The sequence below is a fragment of the Pogona vitticeps genome, chromosome 5 (genome assembly GCF_051106095.1).
Source record: "Pogona vitticeps strain Pit_001003342236 chromosome 5, PviZW2.1, whole genome shotgun sequence".
Classification (NCBI taxonomy): Eukaryota; Metazoa; Chordata; class Lepidosauria; order Squamata; family Agamidae; genus Pogona; species Pogona vitticeps.
In genome coordinates, this window is record NC_135787.1 from 178,566,121 (window position 1) to 178,587,306 (window position 21,186).

Consider the following 21,186-nt stretch of genomic DNA (forward strand, 5'->3'; position numbering starts at 1 on the left):
TGTTTGGGCTTGCGGTCGTTGCGCCTAGTAATGGATTGTTGGCGAGGTTTATTTCTTTGATTTCTGAAATATGGTGTATAAGATGTTTGTTTTGGAAGATCATGTTGGAATTTTTATATGAGTTGTACAGTCATATTGATTTTGTTGGGGCCATTTTAGATAAGATGGATAAACTCCCCAACGTCTAGCTGCTGATCTTTTCTTTTGCATGTTTTCCAAAATATCATCAGTTTCAGCATTAAAGAGGCCTGCCCTGTCAAATGGAAGGGCTTCGATACATGCCTGGCCATCCCTAGCCAGGCCAGCTGTCCTTAGCCAAGAGAAATGTCATAAGGCTACTGAAGTGGCCATTGACTTTGCTGTGGCGTCTACCGTGTGCCTAGCAGAAAGCATCTGTTGTTTGGCAATGGAAAGACCTTCTTGTCGAAGGGTTTGGGTGAGTACTTTTTTATCTTCTGGTAAAGATTCGACAAAGGTTGACATATTGTCCCAAAGGAAATGTTGATATGCATCCATGGCTCCCTGGTAGTTAGCAACATGCATGGTGAATGCTGCTGATGAATAAAGCCACCTTCCCATTGACTCAATCCTTCTACTGTCTTTATTTGATGGTATGAGGGTTTGTCGATGTCGAGATCTGGATTGTGAGGCTTTGACAAAAATAGAGCTTGGAGCTGGTTGTTTTTGAAGAAATAGAGCTCCAGGATCATGGACTCTGCAGAGGTTATCTATTTATTTAGACATGGTACGGGAAGAGGCTGGTTTTCTCCAGGATCATTGAGTGGTGCTGAGTAGAGATAGAAGCATTGAGATGTGTACTGGAATAGTTGTATCTTTAGAGATTGGGTCGTATAGATGATTGTTCTGTCAAAGGACGGTGGATTTGGAGATTGATTGGTTCTGTCAAAGGACGGTGGATTTGGAGATTGAGAGACTTAGCCATACAGATCATAAATTGGGTGTAAGTTTGGAAGCCTTCTGCCGATGAGGGTGGGTCAGCATCGACAAGGTTGGATTCCGGTGAGGTAAGTAATACTGAAGGCATCTGAGGTCTGGATCCATGATTGGAATAATTGGGATCGTGTCGGGAATCAACAGATTGTTGATCAACTTTGGTGTTGATAGGTTGAGTGTCATAGTATTGATGTTTGTGACTGGATGTTAATGGAGGTGGTGTGTCCATGGGCATTTGTCGGTGTCGAGGATTTTCAATATTGAGAGATGTCATCCGAGTGTTCATGGATGTCTTTTGATATGGTTGAATGTCAGTGTTGAACTCAGGATCATAGTGATGTCGAGTTTGATGGCTTGGTTCTATCAGGCATCAGAAATTGTGCATTGATAGAGGGATAGAACAAGTGTCCATGGACCAGGATGGATATCGAAGATCATCGATATCAGAGCCTATGTCTTGGTGATGTCGAAATGGAGGTTGTTGATGAGCTGGTAAAGCAGTGGAGTATATAGACCCTGGAGATGCCAAGTGAGAGGAATGATTTCCCTCATCTGGATTAGTGGGAAAATATCAGGAGGCTGAAGATGTAAAAGCTTTGCATGGAGAAGAAAATTGCTCAACCGTCCTGGGTCTTTTAGGTGCCAGGTAAGGAGCATGTTGGAGTTGATGTGGGTCATGGTAATATGGCCGTTTCAACAGTGATGGCTGTCGAGATTGAGGCCCGCCATGAGAAGATATGGCCAAGCTGGATAGAGCAACTGGCTGATTGGCGGTTGCAGTTTGTCTGGTCACGCACTGGTCAGGGCAAATGGCAACCCAATGAGAGTGCTGAATGTGGGTCTTAGCCACGCATGATGAAATAGACGGCTCCAGGGACTGTTGGGGCCGATGTCTCTGAGGTCATGGTGGACTATCAGATGTTACCGAATAAGGCATGGTCTCTAGTTGTTGTTTGGAGTTGACTCTGTCAGGTGAAGCAACTACGGAAGGGTTGCTCAAAAGAAGGGTGTTGAGGACTGGGAGGAGAATATGTTAATCAATTGACTCTGTCATCCCATTCCGGTGATTGGGAATAGGGCTGATAACAGAGGATTCCATCACCGTCAAAAGGCGAACCAATATTGATTCGGTGGTTTGTTGAGGCTGCTGAGAAATGGCTGCAGCTTTAGATTTATGCTGTTTAGGTCTTTTAGGTGGAGAAGGCTCCAGAACGGAAGAGGCTTCGGTGGACATTTGACGTTCAGTGGAGGGCTTCAATATAGAGGATTTCAGTATTGAGTGCTTCGATTTATGGGTTTTTGAAGTTTTAGACAAAGTGGATGGAGCATCCGAATGGGATGGTGTGGTCGATGGATGTTGTTTTGAGGCTTCAGAAAGAGACTTCTCCATTGCTTTGGTCTGTGAGGTGGCCTTACAAGGATTCTGCACTTAAAATTCTTACAATGCTGGCAGAAGGATGTCTGGTGTGCCTCTCCCAAGCAAAAAAGATACTTGGCATGGCCGTCAGAGAGTGGTATTTTGTTGTCACAGACCACGCAATATTTAAATGGGCCCAAATGGGCAATAAATAGGAGAAAATAATTAGAGGAGAAAAAACAATCATGGAGAGGTGCTGCGGCCGGAGGCCGAGCGAGGTAGAAAAGAAAAAAATCTCTGATGATAATGAATGTGATCTAAAAGTTTAAAGGAAATAAGATTGATAACAGGAAGGAATCAAGGATAAACTCTCTTTCTCTTTTACTCACAGAAGCAGAACTATGAGGCTCTCAACTCGGTGGTTGAAAGAAACTAAAAGGGGAGCCTTGACGCCAAGGTACTTATACGAGAGGGGAGGGGCCTTATTCTAATGTGTTTTTTTGCTACTGCAGAAGCTCTATAACTTTCTGATGAGGCTCTGCACAGGCGTGGATCACCCAGGGTGTGATTCACAGAGGCCACGAAGAAGAACATGCTGGGTAAAGAAATATTTTCTTTTGTCTGTTCTCACTCTTCCAACTCTCAATTTGAGTGGATGGCCCCTGGTTCTAGTACTGCATGAGAGGGAAAAGAGCTTCCCTCTCTTCACTTTATTCACCACCTGTGTAATTTTATACGTCTCAGTCATGTGTGTCCCCAACACCTCTTCTCTAGACTAAAGAGCCCCAAATGCTGTAGCCTTTTTCCTCATAAGAGAGGTGCCCCAGCCCAGTCATCATTTTAGTTGCTCTCTTCTGCACCTTTCCAGTTCCACTGAGGTGCGGCAACCAGAACTGTATGCAATACTCCAGGTGTGGCCTTACCAGTGTTTTGTACAATGGCATTATAATGTTAGCTGTTTTATTTTCAACTCCCTTTTTAATGATACCTAGCATGGAATTGGCCTTTTTCACAGATGCCATACACTGAGTTGACACTTTCATCAAGCTGTCCACCAGCATACCAAGATCTCTTTCCTGATCCATCACGGAGAGCTCAGAACCCATTTGCTGATAACTAAAGTTTTCTCTCTTTTTTTTTTTTGCCCCAGTGTGCATTACTTTCTTCAGTTTTAGATTTCTTTAGTTTATTCAATAAGCAGATGCTAAACATACTGGCAGATGTGCAAAATTCATCATGATCTAATTGCTAGTCTTCAGGTTTGTCCCTGGAAACCCCCTCCCCAAAAAAGCTGAGGGGAGAGGGAGATAATATAAAAATTATCAGGTTTTGATAGGGGACCCTCTGATTTTGGTTCAGTCGCCTACTGGGTCTTAGGGGAAGTAGTAGAAAAGTTGAATCTACCTTTTCTTGGCACAACATTTGTCATTTGTTGGGTCTTTGATAAAGAGGGGTACAAATGGCAGTTTGGTGGTTTGGCCTAGTTTGGCATCTGCACAGGTGTTCTGTATGCATTGCGCACTCTCCTCTTCTGCCTCCTCTGTTCACTCACCTAGGTGAAGCACGCTTCCCTTCTCCACCGGCCGGGAATGGGTGAGTTTGCAGAGGAGGCACGGTGTATGTGTGTGGTGTCCATGGAGCATCTGTGCCAGCACCACACCAAACTGCTGAACTGCAGTTTGTGCCCATCTCTAGTCTTTTGACCATGAATAAATAAATACATTTCAGTGGGCATCTTAGAAAATGATCCCCTAAGCCAGGAGGAGGAGAAGAATGAATATTATGGACCCAGAAGACTACAGATCCATCAACTGTTAGAAGGGCTAATTAAGATAGCCCAGTAGGGATGGCAAGGGGCTGGAAAGTATTAGCATCATAAGCATCAACACTGAGAATTATTACCACAACTCATGCTGACACACTGGTCTTGACTAATTTTGGAAACTAGACATGTTAAGATCTGAAGGCCAAGAATCTCAGTGCAGGGCTAAAAAATATTCCTGCCTGAAATCTTGGGAGTTGACAATATTGTGCTTTACAGATCAATGTTTCTGTTCCTATGTGATCTGGATCATAAAGGCAGAATTCTGCAATAAAAGAACCTATTTATGCAACTAGACTGTAACTATGCAACTATACAAATTATGCATATTTGTGCCTACTTATTTGGCACTAAATCCATCTGTCAAAAACAGGCTGAAGAAGTATGAGGGGTAGAAGCAGAGCAGAGATATTTAGGGAGAGGCTTTTGCTTTCTGTGTTTTCCATGATACTTCCCACAACCCATGCTGACAAGGAACTTCTGGAAGTTGAAGTCAAAAACACTTGGAGACCAATGGCTCCCCATTCTTGCTTTAGAGGCAGAGCCTACCAAAAGGTAGCCAAACTCAGCTATGTACTCGTGGCAGCTTCTTGCTGTGACAGCTGGGAGCTCTGTCCAACAGCACAACTGTTTCTGAAATATAACCAGATACCTAGTGATGCAAACATCCAACTATTGCATTCAGTCCCTTTTAACTTATTTAAAATACCCACTCTCTTTTGGGATCATGCTTCAGGGTCTGTGACTACTCCAAATGAATGTTCTCTGTATGACACCCCACTCAGTGATCTCAGTATCATAGGACATTCTGTGTATTGTGTATGGAGCACATTGCTCTCCCTTTGCACCTGCCCAGGCAGCCACATACAGTTATCTATGAAGTTTGCTGCTTATATATGACCCCACAGCACTTAAAGCATTCTTGTGGTGGTTTACAATTTAATTATGCAAGCTGTATACCCTCCACTGAGCTGGGTACTCAATTTGGAAGGATGGAAGGCTGAGTAAACCTTAAGCCAGCTACCTGAGCCCATCAGGATCAAACACAGGTCTTGAGTGAAGTCTTGACAGTAGTACTGCAGTTTAACCACTGCACCACAAGGCTCCACAGTACATAGTGGTCTAGTGTCCACTACAGAGCAATCAGGTATTTTCATGTGCATCTTGAAGGATCTTTCTGAAATCTGCTCCCACCACAGAATAGTTTCAGGGAAATGGTAGTGGCACAACTTATGCAAAGAGCATCAGCCGCAGATCAGTCACTTAACTTTGGCTTCCTCCACCAACATTTTGGTTTTTCAGTTCATTCATTCAGTCAAGTCAAATCACTAATCCTTTTTTTAAAAAAATAATCCTCTTGACAGAGGAGTGCTGCACTTCAAGCAACTTCTGAAAAGTGAACTCAAGTTCATAGCCAGAAGGAAAAAGAAACCTTAAAAAAAATAAGAGGGAATAGTTCAAGAGACAGAAAGAGATGCAGAAGATACTGTTATCAGATGAAGATTAGGCAACACACACACATACACTTGTCACTTAACAATCACAACACAGCTAAATGCTGTGAATAAACTACAAAATTAAATTGTTACCTTAAGAGATTTGCTGTTAGGGACCCGGTTGATAGAGGAAACGTGAAAGAATAGTAAAAAGGTACTGGGTATTTAAAGAGTGGTAGAAAAAAATCCATTCCTGCAATGGTGTAATTCTAGACTTCGCCCAACCCACATTCCTTCCTCCACCCCCCAGGGCTGTACAACAAACTACACAGGACTTTTGATGATCCTTACTAAGGGAGCCCTCTCTTGCTGCCCCTAAAACTCCCCCTCCTTTCTTTTGCCATCTGTGTAGAATCACACACAAATGTACAATCTCTCCCTGATTCCACCCCCATCTCTTGACTATAAGCGCTTTGGCTTGGCAGCAGTTAATTTCCTTAGACTGAAATTCATACTTTACTAGCTTTGAGGACTGTGCTACGCTATTCTTAATAAAAAGCTTTTCATGTGAATTTATTAACAATATTGAGAGAGTAAATAAAGAAAATAATCTTTCCTATCTTCCTTCTTTTCAAAACGGAAGGGTCCACTAATGACATCAGCATTCACACATGTACCCAATGAATTGTCTAGGAAAGTTGCTGGGGTAAAAGAAAATGGATTATATGCCTTACTGCAGTAACTGGAGGGAAAAAATTAAGGTGTTACGTCTGAATCAATAATGCTTGGAAAACAAATAGTTACCACTATCATTCCAAAGACCTCCTCCAATACAATTCGTTGTTGTTGGCATGTGGCATCAAATCACCCATGACTTAGCGACTCTATGAATGAGCAATCTCCAAAATGTCCTGCCCTCAACTGCCTTTTTCAGCTCTTATAAATGCAAGCTTATGGTTCTTATAGGGAGTCAGTTCATCTCGTATTTGCTCTTCCTCTTCTCCTGCTCCTCTCAACCTTTCCCAGCACTATTGTCTTTTCCAGAGAATCCTTTCTTCCAAGGCCTCAGATTCAATTTTTTGTCCCCAGACACAGTTTAGGCTTGTTTCGATCTAGGACTTACTTGTTCATCTTTTTTTTTTACTTGTTCGTTTGCAGTCCAGGGTATCCGCACCGTATTTCAATCAGAAATTTCTTGTATCCGGCCTTTACACCCATATATAGTTACAATTAGTTAGTATTATTCCACAAAGGTGACTCAGTTATTCTAGTTGTTGTTTTTTTTAAATCTGAAAGGTAAAAACCACTGGCATGGGGTACAATATGTCTTCTCCTATACCATCTTTTTATTATCTCAACACCCAAAAATGCACGGGGAATTTCCAATCAGGAAGAGTAAGAAAGAAGCAGCATTGGCTACACAGTCAGAACCTGGACACAATGGCGGAAAGTAGGCTGATCGAATCAGTGGTGAGCCAACCTCTCCAAGTTCCATTGATCCAAATAGGCCTACTCTATTTGCAACTTATTTTAGTATAATAAGGTGCAACTAGAGTAGGTCTATATGACTCAAAAGAACTTGCAGAGGAGTTGACTCACCAAATCACCACAGTGGGACAGGATTTCAGCCAATGAAAGGGATGGGGGTATTTCACGTGGCCCTAACAATATCTAGCCCATATGACTAACCTGGTCTTCAATCTGTAATAACAAGCACCCTGAAAATGCTCTGGAAATGTGTTTGGGTCTTTTAAAACGCCTTTCCTTTTTATTTGTTAAGTAAAATCTTGGAGTCTGGTTTGTGCATAGCATAGTCAGAGCATGGCGTCTGTAGAAACCAGACTCTTACACCTTCCATTGGTACAACTGTGGTAATTTTACTTAAAATGTTTACTTACACAATACTGAAAATTAATCTGTGTATGTTTTAATTCTCCTGAAAAGCTCATTTAAGGCAAGGAAGTCCTGTAGCTCATTAGGAGCAAAAACATGAAAAAGGTCCCAGGTTTAGTTCCTAACCTTCACAGATGAAAACCAAGCAGCCTAAGGTGACAGAGAGTTGCTGGCAGCAGACAATATTAGTCTACATGGAGCCAAGCAGCCCAATTGGGGCCATATACCTACAGTATGTTGCATGACAATTCCTATTGTCCCTATCCCAGAATCAACTTAATGGCACTTTACTGCTGTTGTTTTAGTGCCTGTGTTTTCTGTAATGCAACAGTCTACAAAGCCCAAGATGAGGAAGGTTGCATTGATCTATAGCTTAAAATCTTGCTGTGCAATTTGGTATGTATTTAATTTATATACCACCAAAAATTCACACAACTCTGGGCAGCGCACAGACAAGCAAACAGTGTAATTTTTGGAAGATAATTGGTGCAAGTTAAGAAATCCTCAGTCACTATTTGTTGCATACTGAATTGTGAAATCTGGCATGCAACAGATAACATCTATGGAAATTTCTTAACTTTATGCCAATTTGCTTCTACAAGGTACATCATTTGAGCAATAGGATTTCAGCCTGTTTTGGAGTGCCTCAAGTTGCAGATGGACTGATTAATTGATCATATTCTGCCATGAATGTTATAACAACATAAATATGTAATAGGATTTTGGCCAATGTATGTTCACTGAAGTTGACAATCAGACATCTACATGGCAAGTTGCCTTTCCTCTTGACTGTCTGAAGTTTTTAGCAAGAGAGAAACAACTGCTCTTTCAGGCTTCCCAACCATTTTTTTTGCTGCTATATCATTCACTATTCATTGGTAGCAGATGAGAACAGAACAATGATATCTGCCCTAATTAAAGTACTTTCAAACAACAGGCAATGCAATTGTTTTTACAAGGAAGAAGGCATTTTTGTTCTATCAATTTGCATCTGACATGGTGGTGCTAATCTGATTTTTGAAGTGACATATTTAAAACACGGTTTTATCATTGTTATCCTTGCTTGGGTTTTTCATGACTCAGTTGGGATCTGAACGCAAGCCCCAAACTCTATGCACTTCACTGCATTGGTATTAGAATTAAGGCTTCGCCATCCTTGATGTCTGACCAGTACAGGTCAAGCTGTCTATACTAGTCTAGTCGGAGCTCTGTTTTATTTATTTTTTTAAATCTGACAAGTTATTCATGTAAGTGAGTGAATAAATTATGAACACACCAAGTTCACTGTGTTACTGGAAATAGTAATACAGATCCCATAACTTTCTATACTGCTTCGAATCCAAGTAAACCACAGCTTGTACATTTATTCTCAGGATACCAGTTAGCCTATTAAGTATTTTGACATCAATGATCATTCCAAGACTTTGGGGCATCAGGCAAATGGCCAAAAACAGGAGTCTCTATCCTAGAAATATCATGATGAGGAGCAGCACATATTTTCTCCCACCAATGTCAAGGTCCACAGTCCCGAACTCACCTAAATATAGAGAACGCTTATCAAGATCCATGAGAATAATTCCAGAGGCTATATATTTCAATTGGCTTATGCATTCTATATGTTTTGTCTACATAAAAGTCTGATATATGGGGTGGGACTGGGCTACAAAATATGTGACATCCAACAGTACCATAGATGTTGGTTACAGACAAAGCTGCCCAGCAGACAAGAGGATGTCCTGCACTCTGGGACGATCAAAAACAGATCTTGCCCCTCCTCTGTATGACAGCCTTTCAAATATTTGAAAAGTGCTATCATATCACCCCTTAGTCTTCTTTTCTCAAGGCTAAACATGCCCAATTCTTTCAGCCTTTTCTCATAAGGCTTGGTTTCCAGCCCCCTGATCATCCTTGTCACCCTCCTCTGAAGTTGTTCTAATTTGTTAGCATCCTTCTTTAACCATACTGTCCAGAACTGGATACAATACTCAAGGTGAAGTCTAACCAGTGCTGAATAGAGGGGGACTAGCACCTTGTGGGATTTGGAAACTATATTTCTATTAATGCAGCCTAAAATAGCATTTACATTTTTTGTAGCCACATCACACTGTTGACTCATATTTAGTTTGTGATCTACGACAATTTTGACACATAACACACTAATGTAGTACAGTAGTACATATGGTAGTTATTTCTTGTAAATCAGAAGTGTACAATTTCAAAAATGCTTGCATGTTGAAATATTTTTAAAGGAAGTATAAGAACAATCTTATCAATCTGCCTATAGAATTCAAAGATCCCTTACAAAACCACTACAATGGTTCCCAACCATGAGTTCCTAGATGTCCTTGGACTAAAACTCCTAGAAGCCTTCAGCACTAGCTGTGCTGGCCAAAATTTTTGGGAATTGTAGTCCATCTGGGGACCTAAAGTTGGAAACCACTGCTCTACAGTATCCCGCTGGCCATCAAAATTTCCAGTTTACCCTCCCTACCTAGACTCTGTGGAGGGACAGTTTTTCTTATGCTATAGTGAAAAATGATAAATCTGCCCCAGACTACACTGAAGAAAGAAGTCTTACAGCTTTCAAATGCCGCCCCAGAACATCACATAACATTTGGTGTGATAAGGCAACTGAATACACCCAAATTAATGAAGATCTTTTTGGAAAAGATAAACTGGTCTTTGTGAACAAAAGGGAATGGTAACTGAGCAAGTGAATGTATCAAAACAAGATGAGATGGATCAGTTATTTAAGAGACTAGCAAACAGAAATACACAGAGTACTGGTAATCAGTCAGCTATCAATCATGTTGGCTATATGAAGCCCCATGTTCAGGTGTTGTATGCCACTGAAAGACCCTTCCTTGGGAACCATATCAGAAGGAGGTTATTGGACTCATGCCGTGCTTGAAAGTCTGCAAAGACAATTATTTTGTCTGCTGCAGCAAGATTCCTATACTCAACAAAAACAAGGAGAAATGGGGAAATGAGACAAAGAGGGCAAACCCAGAATATAATAATAGTTTTCAAAGTGGACCCCCACCCCACCCAAAGGGCTGAAAGTCAGGGAAAGATAACTGAACAGAACAGAAAGTAATTTGAGATTGAGAAACTGTACATGCATTCTGCCAAATCTTTATCAAAACAGAAAAAAATTCAAACGTTTGTTTTACCTTAATTATATTTGCTACTGAAAGACCAGTTATCAGAAAGTAGAGTAATAAGAAGTCACCTTTGAATTGTTCTCTAAGTCATCTGTGAACTCACAAGTGAGGTTTCTGAATCTGAGCAGAGGATCATCAGGAACATTCTAAAACTAAGCAGTTAGTTGGAAACCCCACTTCCACTGTCTTACTGGCACAGGAGTATGTGCATCTCAGCTTAAGCCCCTCAATTTTGCTCTACCACCAATAATGGATAAAGCAGAAGAGGACACCAAGAGGGAAGGAGGGTGAATTGTAAGAGTTCAGAGATGACCACTTGAAGAATCCGTTTCCACAGGATTGGAAACTGTTCTTTTACATGTTTGTTTGTTTATTTGTTTGTTTGTTTGTTTGTTTGTTTGTTTGTTTGATTGATTGATTGATTGATTGATTGATATCCCACCCATCTGGTATATTTATACCACTCTGAACTCGTCCAAATGGTGGATGAGTTAGCTAACCTACTAGAGAAGGGTGGTGTCAAGTGATTGATGACAGAATGCCTCTTCCATGGGCAGCATCAACCTTTGTTCAAACATCCAGGTGATAATGGCAAATGAACATAGACGGCTTGGACTATGTAGCTGCCAAGCAAATATCAGGTAAGGGGTCCCTATACAGAAGTGCTACAAACATCACAATAGATCTAGTAAGAGTGGTTTCTCACTCTATCAGCAGAAAGTAGGCAAGCCATCCAGGACGTTAGATGCAGCCTATGCTCCAATGAGTAATGTGCTAGAAGAGACAGGAAGGCCCCATCATGGACTGGCAACATAAAAAGTAGAGAGTAACAGAAAGCACAGTCCTGAAAATATAAACAGCTATTGCCCTCTGAACATTCAAGTATGTAGTGTACACTTTAGCCAAGAAAATGGGAGACAGTAGAATTCAGATAAGGTGATACCTTAATTAAGGAAAATAGGACACAACTTTTGGGATGAAGGAGATACCAGAGAAAAGCACTACTTTGTCAGCATGAACACTCATATAAGATGGATCAGGCCACAGTGCATATAACTTGAAGGCCTTCTATACACATGCTATGGAGACAAGCAAAGCCATTTTTCATAAGAGAAGATGAAATTGAGATTTACATCAACTGAATTATGTTCCAACAGTCTTCCAGGAATCTCTTCATCAAAGATTCACCAAAGAGAGATGAGGCATAAAGCAATGTGGCACAGTAGGCAGTTATAGAGGTGACATCAAACTTTAATGGATGAGAAGGAGAATTCATAATCCTGGAGGGAGAGTAGAACCTGAACAACCTGAGAAACATTGCAAGACAGAAATGAAAAATCATAAGCTACGGTAACAGACAATAAAGGCATTCCATTTCCTCTCAGAGAAATATTGGTGGAACGCTTCTTGGATGCCTGACAAATAGTGAAGCTCTCAAGTAGAAGAGGCAGTTGCTTCAAATACACCAGCGATTGAAGGTCTAGATACGATATACAAGCATGACACTATGAAAGGAGGAGGAAAACCTCAGCCAGAACAGAGACCAATCAAGCGCCAATAAATTGGATAGTCCAAGACAGTTAAGAGACAAATCTTCTCCTTGCTGGCCCACAATCCATAGTGAAAAAGGAACAGTATTAATTGTATGTGATGACATTGTTTTTGTTACACCCAAAGAAGGCAAGTTTTTGTACGAATGGCAGATTCCTCCCTCCCAAATGATAGTGAGGCCCCACTTATCACTAGTGATAGCTTGTGATGTAGGAAACTACTGCAAAAGAAACTATGACATTGGAGGACAAAGAGGCATCAAAGATAGCAGAGACATCGTATGGTGAGTTTCTTGAGGCTGAAGAGGAAGGGAAGTATAATGGTGCTGATGGATGTGGTGATCCAAACAGCTGTACCATTCAAAGCAGTAGGAGTGGCAAAGTCTCCACAGCACAGAGAGGCATCCTGGTGCTGAGAAGAGTGCTGCCGAGATCTATATCACTGTGAATATAATCTCATTGAGTGTGAATAGCCATATGGAGTTGGAGACAAGGACTGCAGAGGGTGAGTACAATACAATTGCTCTCTGGAGCCATGAGACCAGTTGGACACAGGGAAGATGTCTCTTTTGTAAGATCTACACAAGGCATGAGAGTCTTGGATGGAGAAGGTATTTTGTTGCAAATCCTGAGATAGAGTCAGCACCACGTATATCATCTATCACTCAATGTGAAAGACCCCTCGAAGATCTCTTCAAGTTGATTGTTCTGTTCCTCATTTCGTGAGGTAAGCAAATCTGCTAGCTAGTAAAATTCCAGACCCAGAAAGGATGAAGCAGGAGAAGGAGCAACAGTAAGCTCACCACAGCAGACAACCATGCAAGGCAATCCAAAATCATACTCCAAGAAGCAAACTGTCAAACAAGGCCCAGGCAATCTGAAGCAAGGGATTCACGGAACAAGTCAGAGGCTGTCAAGATAAGCTGCCTCCAGCAGCCTGCAGACTCTTTCTCCCAGTTGGTTCCTTAACAGGAGAAAAGTACCTTACAAAATGATACAAAATTAATAAATAAATATTCTAGCTGAACTACTAGAGCTCTACCCAGTACACAGCTGTAGGTATTGAAGGAAAGAACCCAACTGCAGGATTTAACTTCTGAGTAGAGATGGGGATATTTGGAGTGGCCAGCCAAACAGGAGGAGAGAAGCTCCGGGCACCACTGGAAGGACAAGTATGACCAGCACTGTGGCAAGACCGGTGAGTAGACATTCCAATCCCGGGGGCCAGACCCTCATTAGGTTCAGCTGCATTGGAGATATTCATATATGAATATCCCCATCTCTACCTCTGAATCGTCTTAAGAGCCCACTTATGATGAGACCACTTACTCACAAGGAAACCTCCCCTGCAGCCAACTACTTTGCCTCAAAGCTTCAAACCAGGCTCATGCATTTAGCCTTCTTAATTCCTGAGAGCTGGGAAGTCATCCCACTTCTTCCTCAGACTCTCCTCATGAACTCCCATCATTCACAGGCTCAAATTCCTTGGTCCCAAGAGGTCCGGAATCTGCAGGCTTAGGCTCATGGTTCCCAGAGCATTGAGGATCTCTAGAATCAAGCAGGTTGTATCAAGAGTTGGAATGTCCAGATCCTCAAGCTCATCCTCAGTGGAGGATTCCTCTGCAGAAATCATGAGACTACCCACAGTGAGATGAGAAAGCAAAAGCTGGATAGGAAAACACATGAGACAGAGTTCAAGATGGAGGATATAGTCAAAACTGTACAAAAGTAAAAGGCAGACAGAGGAAATTAAGCCAGAGAAAATAGCAGAGAACAGTGTTGAATAGATATCAAAAGTTGGAGCTAAAGCAGACAAAGAATTAGGAGGAACTGAAGGTGAAGGATCAATGGATATGATATCCAAGTTTATACGCAAGTTCAAACTGGAGAGGGCAACTGAAAAGAGGTCAGATATATAAAGGCTTGAAATTTGAGAGAGCAATTGAGATGCTAACCAAGGTGGATATACCATCTGAGGCAGAAGATGGAGAATATAGTACCTTATTTTTTTGCTGTCTTAACTTTCACATCCCTCTTCATTAGCATGACATTTTAAGGCATGTTTCTTTGGTCTCAACAGAGACATTTACTCCCAGGTATCAGGGGAACAGAAAGCAGAGAATCCAGGAGGTGGCACTGAAATGGATGTTGACCTTGTCTGATCAGACCAATGGTGGTGCTGATCATGCCAGCCTTGAATGGCACCGGGATGTCAAAGGAAGGGCCTGCTCAATAAAGACATTTGCAGATATTCGCTGAAGGAATATAAATAGGCATATTCTGGTCTGCCTGACCACCTGCCCATTATGATTTATCCCCAAAACAGAGAGTCATTCTTTGCTGAGGCAGCTTAAGTTCCTGCTTGATGCATCTACAGTAAACAGGAACACAACTGGGAAAGGTAATACTCCCCAAGACAAAAAAATGACAATAGGAGTGACCACCTATATAGGCAATTTTCTCCTCAGTCAGGGCACTTCTTGAAAAGGCCATAGAAGTGGGCAAGGCCTGCAAAGAGCAGAATAGTTGGGAAGAACCCAATAAGACAGATTAAACAAAAAAAAAAGCATCAACATAGCAATCAGGTCAATACTCCAGAAGACGTTCTTCTAGTGGTGGACAGAAAATAAGGGGGGAGCTCAAGCTGAGGTGCACTTACTCAGGAAATAAAAGGCTGGTGGAACTGTTCCCACATAATTAATGTATTCCAGAAGATGCAGGTGCTAAAATCCTCTTTGCATGTGTCACTATGAAGAAAAATATACTGTACCTGCCTAAACTAAAACATTCAATCTGTTGTATTTCCTGAAAGCACTTTCTATTCATTTTGTTCAGAAATCCATTGTGCTTCTATCAGCGTGAGCTTCCTATATAACTTTAGAACATTTAAGAAGCTTTGTTAACCCAGAATCAGTATTTTGGTTAATTATTATTTTGAATATTCTGATTTTATGGCCACCATTTGCAAGAGGTTTGTCTTTTGAATTAGAGCTCAATTTACAATTCAACAATGTGTATGTATGAATAAGAAAAAGCTTAGCTAATCACTGGGGGCACTTTCTCAATTACAACCAGGTTGATTGCTGAAGAGGCAAGCTGTTTTGCAATATATTTCAGAAACAAAAGAGAATGGATTGACTCTTCAGCATCTTGCTGAAACATACAATAAACCTATGAGTACCATCTTTACAGATTTCTTCGGTCAAGCTGATAGTGGGATAGTGGATAGTATCCAGGGGATAGTGTTGGGGGCTGGTACCTGCTGATGTCCAAAGAGCTCCTCCTCACCCACATAGTCTAGTTATCTAAAGTGCATTATGTGCAGACATAAGAAATTAATGTAGTGCTTTGTGACAGAGCTGCTTGTCAGTGAAATCTGCAAGTATCGGATATAACAGAAGGGACACAAAACAGTCAAGGCAGAACACTACAGATTTTATCTTTTAGAAAATCCCAACCCCTGCATCTAATAAGACTGGACACTATAGTTACAGCACTCCTAGAACTGTAGAAGGATGGGAACACAATAGATAATGGGAGGGAGGGGGAGACAGCACTATGGCCGGTTTCAGCCACTCACTTACAAAAAAGCCAGCATAAACTGGGAGACTTGCAAGGACCAAGATGCCTTGCTAACAGAACAAACCCCAACACAAAAGTAGCACATGAAATGTTTTACCTATTTAAACACAGGCAGCAGGAGGGGCAAGGATGTGGGGGTAACTGCTAAATTCCTTGTACTACAAGGAAAGAAGGAATTTTAAAAAATGAAAGAAACAAAACCAAGCCTGCAGGCAGGCTTTTGTTTAGTGAACCTCTCTCTCTCTCTCGTATTTTTTTCTGTGCTGCTGGTAACCGTGGTTTAAGTATAAAAACAAAGAAAAATAATCTATCTTTTATAGAACAAGTCAGTAGTCCGAGACATAGAAAAAAGTAAAAACCAGTCCTTTTTTAAAAAATGGGTTTACTAAAACAATTGTCACCCAGGACACACACCCCAAGCCACCTGTCTTTCAGAAAAGCAAGGGGGGGGAAAGGTCAAGTTGGATTTGTAGCCCAGCACAGGCCCTCAATCCATCGAAACCTAAAGGCAAGGAAGCAGGGCTGCAATCTGCATCTGTGGACTGCTTATTGGAATCGTGAAACTGTCATGATGCTGGGAATAATTGTGAGTTGAGGTTTTCACAAAAGCATGTCAGTCTGAAGTTGTGAGAAAGTTGGATTATTCTCAGTCCGTGTCGTTCATCCCATGCATTCAGGATACCCACTTTGCTAGCCTCACTTTGCTTCAGATAACTTAGTGACAGGGTGTTGGTAAAAGTTAAGACAGAGGAAAATAGCCACTAGTGTAGGAAGGAGTGTTTTGCTAAGGAGATATCTCAGCTACATGTTAATGTAGGCATGAGCTTTCCCCAGGAAGGGGAGGCACCCTAAAGGAATTAGGGTAAACACTAAACCCATGTTTTGAAGAGCTAAAGTTCCTTTGCTTTCTAACATCAAAACAGGAACTATTTTATTTTTCCCCCCACTACTCATATCCTCCTCCTGCATGGTGCTTAAAGCAGGTTTCTTATCCACATAACAGTGCCTTGGTGCCTCAACTACAAGAAGAGGTTGAAAGGGAGCCTTCATTGTCTCCACGCAATCAAGCTGCCATTATGCAGCAAACTCATCCAGTTTTGGATTCACAGCAATGGCCCCAAATTTAAAACTGCTAAAGCAGAAAAGCAAAATCCATGGGCCTCACATCTGCTCAACTGGAAGGCAGCAGCTGCACTTAGCCTTATGTAGGAAACATGGGAGTAAAAATACTGGCTGGGACTTCCAACGGGGGTTGTTGTATCTGCATAGCTGGGCCCATACCCCAGTGCCCATGACATTCCTTTCATATAAGGGAAGCCAGCAAGACAGGGCCAGCTCTGCCGTAGGGCTGTACGTCCGCAGAAGTGCAGCATTCCAAGTGGCTATGTTAGCTTCACACCACCTTCTTAGTGTTCCGTTTCCCTCAAGTCCCAGCAAGACCAAGCAGCCGCTAACTTGTCTCCTTGAGGTCCTCCATGGGTAGCTTGTAGGTCACCAGGAAATGAGGTGGTGGTGCATGTGTTGGACTACCTGGCCCCTGCATCTGTTTCTTTGCACAGTTTATACAGATATAATCTTCACTCTCTGCCATTTCTGGAGAGACACCAACACAAACTTGATGAAACCATTCATCACAGCCACCATCGCACTGCACCCAGTCTACCTGTAAGAGACAACAGAGTTGCATTAATTACATTGCAAAGGAGAGAGGATGGGGACATTAAAAAGTACAGAATTATCTGGCTTAGCATTACAGAGCCAGAAAGGTCTCATGTACTACAGTACTATTCAGAAGACACTAGAAAAGCAGGGGTTAACACATGGCAATCATTCTTTACCAAATCAGGCATCCTCAGATAACAGAACAGAGGTCCCATCTGACCTATCTTCAGCCTGACAGCAGCACCACTAACTACACCAGAAGCTTCCATACCTGAATCTCTTGTTCCCAGGTAACGTCAAAGCTGCTCAAGGGGACAGATTGAGGAGTGCAGAACACTTGGCTGAGAATCTACCAAGGGAGACACCGACCACCAAACTTGGAGGCTCAATGGAAATGGGTGGGGCCCAGGGAAGAGTCTGTGAGAAGGAAGAGCCCCATACTGTAGGGTTACCTGGAGACACTTCAGTTTTGAAATCAAAGTACCACAAGAGTCTCTTGTGGTTTAGATGTTGCAACTGTGTTCCAGTTTCTATTCTGTATATAAGCAGGGTTTCTAGAGCATGAACATCTCGAGAGTCTGAGAACCATGCAATACCTCTTTTATAATACCAACACAGAATACTTCCATAAGCCTTCATACCAGAGGGGTCTATTACAAGTAAGTGAACTAAAAGCTTTGGGTTTCATAAGTCCGCTAGACATAATGCCACAGATAAAAAATAACCTTAGAACTACTACAGTTCTGAATTACAGTTATTTCTAATTAAGCTACCATAGAAACAGAGACCTTGAATCAGTGGCTGCTATACATTTATAGCCTACTTTCTAAAATAATTATATATTTGACTATCCTCATAATTAGTCCATTTCCTATTGGGTTATCCTCATCAGCAAGGAATTAAAAATGCCTTAGGAAGTAAACTGTCGTGAGGCACAAATCAGCCTTCTTCAAAGGTGACATCTGTGAGTTTGTCCATGTACTAAAACAAAATTAAAAGGAATGTTCAAACTAAAGGGAAAGTTCATGGCTCATTATTAGAACTTCTACAAAAATTCTTTCTTCAATCTTCACAAACCCAAATTTCTAATCTAAGTCTGAGTAAACAGTATTGGGCTGGATGACTTGCTGGAAGCAAGTTTCATATACTTAATCCACCCACGGTGTGAAGCTGAAAACTCTCTTCTCTAAATAAACTCTAAATAAAAATATATATATAGCCACCCAGAGTAGACTTCAGTCTAGATGGACAGGGTATAAATATAATAAATAAGTAAATAAACACTTAGAATTTTGATGTTCAAGTACCACCAAATTTTACTGTATTTTCTCCATGAACTATATAGTTGTTGTGCTTGAACAGAACTTACAATTTCACCAAATTTGCACATAGTTATCTGCTATAAAATTCACAAGCCCTCTTCAGTGCTTAAAACAGCATTTCTGCTTCCCTTTGCTGTTCTAAACCAAGCTTACTGCTTGGCTTTTAGCAGTGACCACTGAATTCCGGTCCAGTTTTTTGTTTGTTTGTTTTTTGTTTGTTTGTTTTTTGCACCCACGTGACAGAGGGCTAATGGCCACCATTTAGTGGCTTGACAATTTTGACAACATATAAAAAGAATCAAGAAGTGGGTGAAATCATTAACTTAATGGCAAAGAGACCAATATGCTACCAACTTCAGAAGTATAACTTAAGTTCTCCTTTCAGCTACTAAAAGAATTTTAACTTGGAAAAGTCTGTCTTCTGGTCAAGGAGGGTAAATCAAGCACAGTACATTCACAGATATTCCAACATTTCTATCCAATTCTCCTTGCTTTTCAATTTCAGCCTGTCTTGTCTCCTGACAACCTCAAAAATAATTTTAAAAGATATTGCTTCTGCCTCCAGTTGGAGGGCTACCTTTGGGTTGCAAAAAAATTCTCCCCACGTCATTGCTGCTGTTTAATCAAGGGATATTCATTTTTTAATCCTAGACAAGATCACTGATCTTGCGTATAGTGCAATACCTTGGCTGTTCCTTAGGAGAATGATGCCCATGAAATCCGGTATATTTCTACAGTGGCAGAACCACCATCCTGATCAGTCTTAGCATGAACACCAAGGACAGTTCTTTAGGGCTGGCTTGGAACCTCTTGATTCTCATGACAACCACTGACTGACTCCAATATCTGGTTCCAATATTTGGCTGCAGATACTCTGGGGCTTCATAAAGCTGCCAAATGCACTACTGGAAAAGGTGGGGAGAATACCTGCTTCAGTCTGATTACTGTCAATCCTGTGCCCTGGAATGGCAAATGAGCTAGATTGGTGCGCTTTTGTATTCATGAAGCTAATTAGAATCTACAGCTCTGCAGGGTTTACCCAGTAATACTCATCTGTCAACAGCCTGATTGATGTGTACAGCAAGGCTGACTTTTAACAGAAATTGTTCCCAATAATCCTTATCTACCTTTCTTCACTGATAATCTGGCTGTCTGAAGAGTGACTAAAAGTACATGAATGAGAGCCAGTGTAGTAGACAGAGTGAAGGACCCAAGATGCAAGAGACCTGGGTTCAAATCCCTGCTTGACCATGAAAACACACTGGGCAGTGACACTGGAAAAGCTACTTCAATATTTTACATACTTTGAAAACCCTATTAGGGCTGCCATAAGTAAAGTGTGACTTAACGGCATGTAATGCAAATATACATGAAGAGGACAGAGACAAGTGACACTATTCACACAACTAACACAGCGCCTTTCCTCTGCTGCTACTATAATTTACCGACTCCCAACCAGAGGGCCTTTTCCAAGCAATGAACTATACCCTGGAAACTTAAGTTTTCTGTTAAACATGACATTGTGGATTGCAATGTAAAAGGCATAGAGACTGCAACTGTGTTTTTTTTTTGGGAGGGGTGTAATTTCCACCTAGAGTAGCAGAAATATCCTCCCAACCTTTTTTAGGCATTCTTGCATCCTTTGAAAGAAATGGCCATCAAGAAATAGTGCCACCGTTGCAGAACCAGCATTCATGCATTCACAGAATCACTAGGGCAACTCCGTTCATTATTAAGAGGTAAATCACAGAGGCTAGTAAAGGCCTCATGAATTCTCATGGATCCTTGAATTGGATATTGATCTTGACTCACCACTGCATCAAGGTTCATTTATATTTTGGGTTATTATTGTTCTTGTTTGGATCTCATTATTTGTGTCTCTGTGGGTTGTGGTGGGTAGTTCTGTTTTCTTAATTGTTGTTAGCTGCCCAGAGTAGTGTCTGGCCACTAGATGGGTGGCACAGTAATGTACCTAACAAAACAAAACGGACCATATTGTTCAGTCCTTTCTTTAGGCAGCTCCATAGTGCAATCCAATTGCAGTTTTGTTTCATTAAATGTTATCCACGGTCAAAGACAAGCTACTTTTTATTCAGTGCAGGTTCTGAATCTATGCTCAGTCTAACCACCAAAGAAAAAAATGAAACGAAACCCATCAAAGCAAGGCAAAAACAGTTATGATTAATAGTTCTACTAAGAGCCAAACCAGGTGGGGAGAGAGATTATAAACAAAAAGAGAGGGAGGCCCCTTAGGCTCATGAGTTGAGTTCCACAAACTTCCAGTACTTCTTGTGGCAATGGTCAAATATATATCTCTAGTACTTAAGACAAGAAAACCGCATCCTCTATTTCTACCCTCATAGCTTTAGGGTTACGATGCTATATGAATTTTGATCTCTGTTAGAAAATTCTGTTGTCACCAAATGCTTGGTAAATGTCTCACA

At 41.3% G+C, this 21,186-nt stretch overlaps 2 protein-coding genes across 7 annotated transcripts in view; both read right to left on the reverse strand.

The window, feature by feature from the left end:
* Positions 1–5,829, reverse strand: part of LOC110076706 (sodium- and chloride-dependent GABA transporter 2) — a 72,651-nt gene extending 66,822 nt beyond the window's left edge. Inside the window, exon 1 of the mRNA XM_072999874.2 lies at positions 5,723–5,829. The gene's annotated coding sequence lies outside the window, so the exon portion shown is untranslated. The remainder of the gene's footprint in view (positions 1–5,722) is intronic.
* Positions 5,830–15,590: 9,761 nt separating this feature from the next.
* The window catches only part of KDM5A (lysine demethylase 5A), a 56,472-nt gene continuing 50,876 nt past the window's right edge, over positions 15,591–21,186 (reverse strand). For 4 of the 6 annotated variants that reach the window (XR_002300144.3, XM_020788998.3, XM_020788995.3 and 1 more), the window contains one exon: positions 15,591–17,421. Coding sequence is in view for 5 of the 6 variants with exons in the window: in XM_020788998.3 (XP_020644657.3) it covers positions 17,209–17,421 (213 nt within the window). In the remaining variant the exon portion in view is untranslated. Of the gene's footprint in view, positions 17,422–17,691; positions 17,838–20,554; positions 20,715–21,186 lie in introns of all 6 variants that reach the window. The other 2 variants (XM_072999870.2, XM_020788997.3) reach the window with 2 other exon arrangements.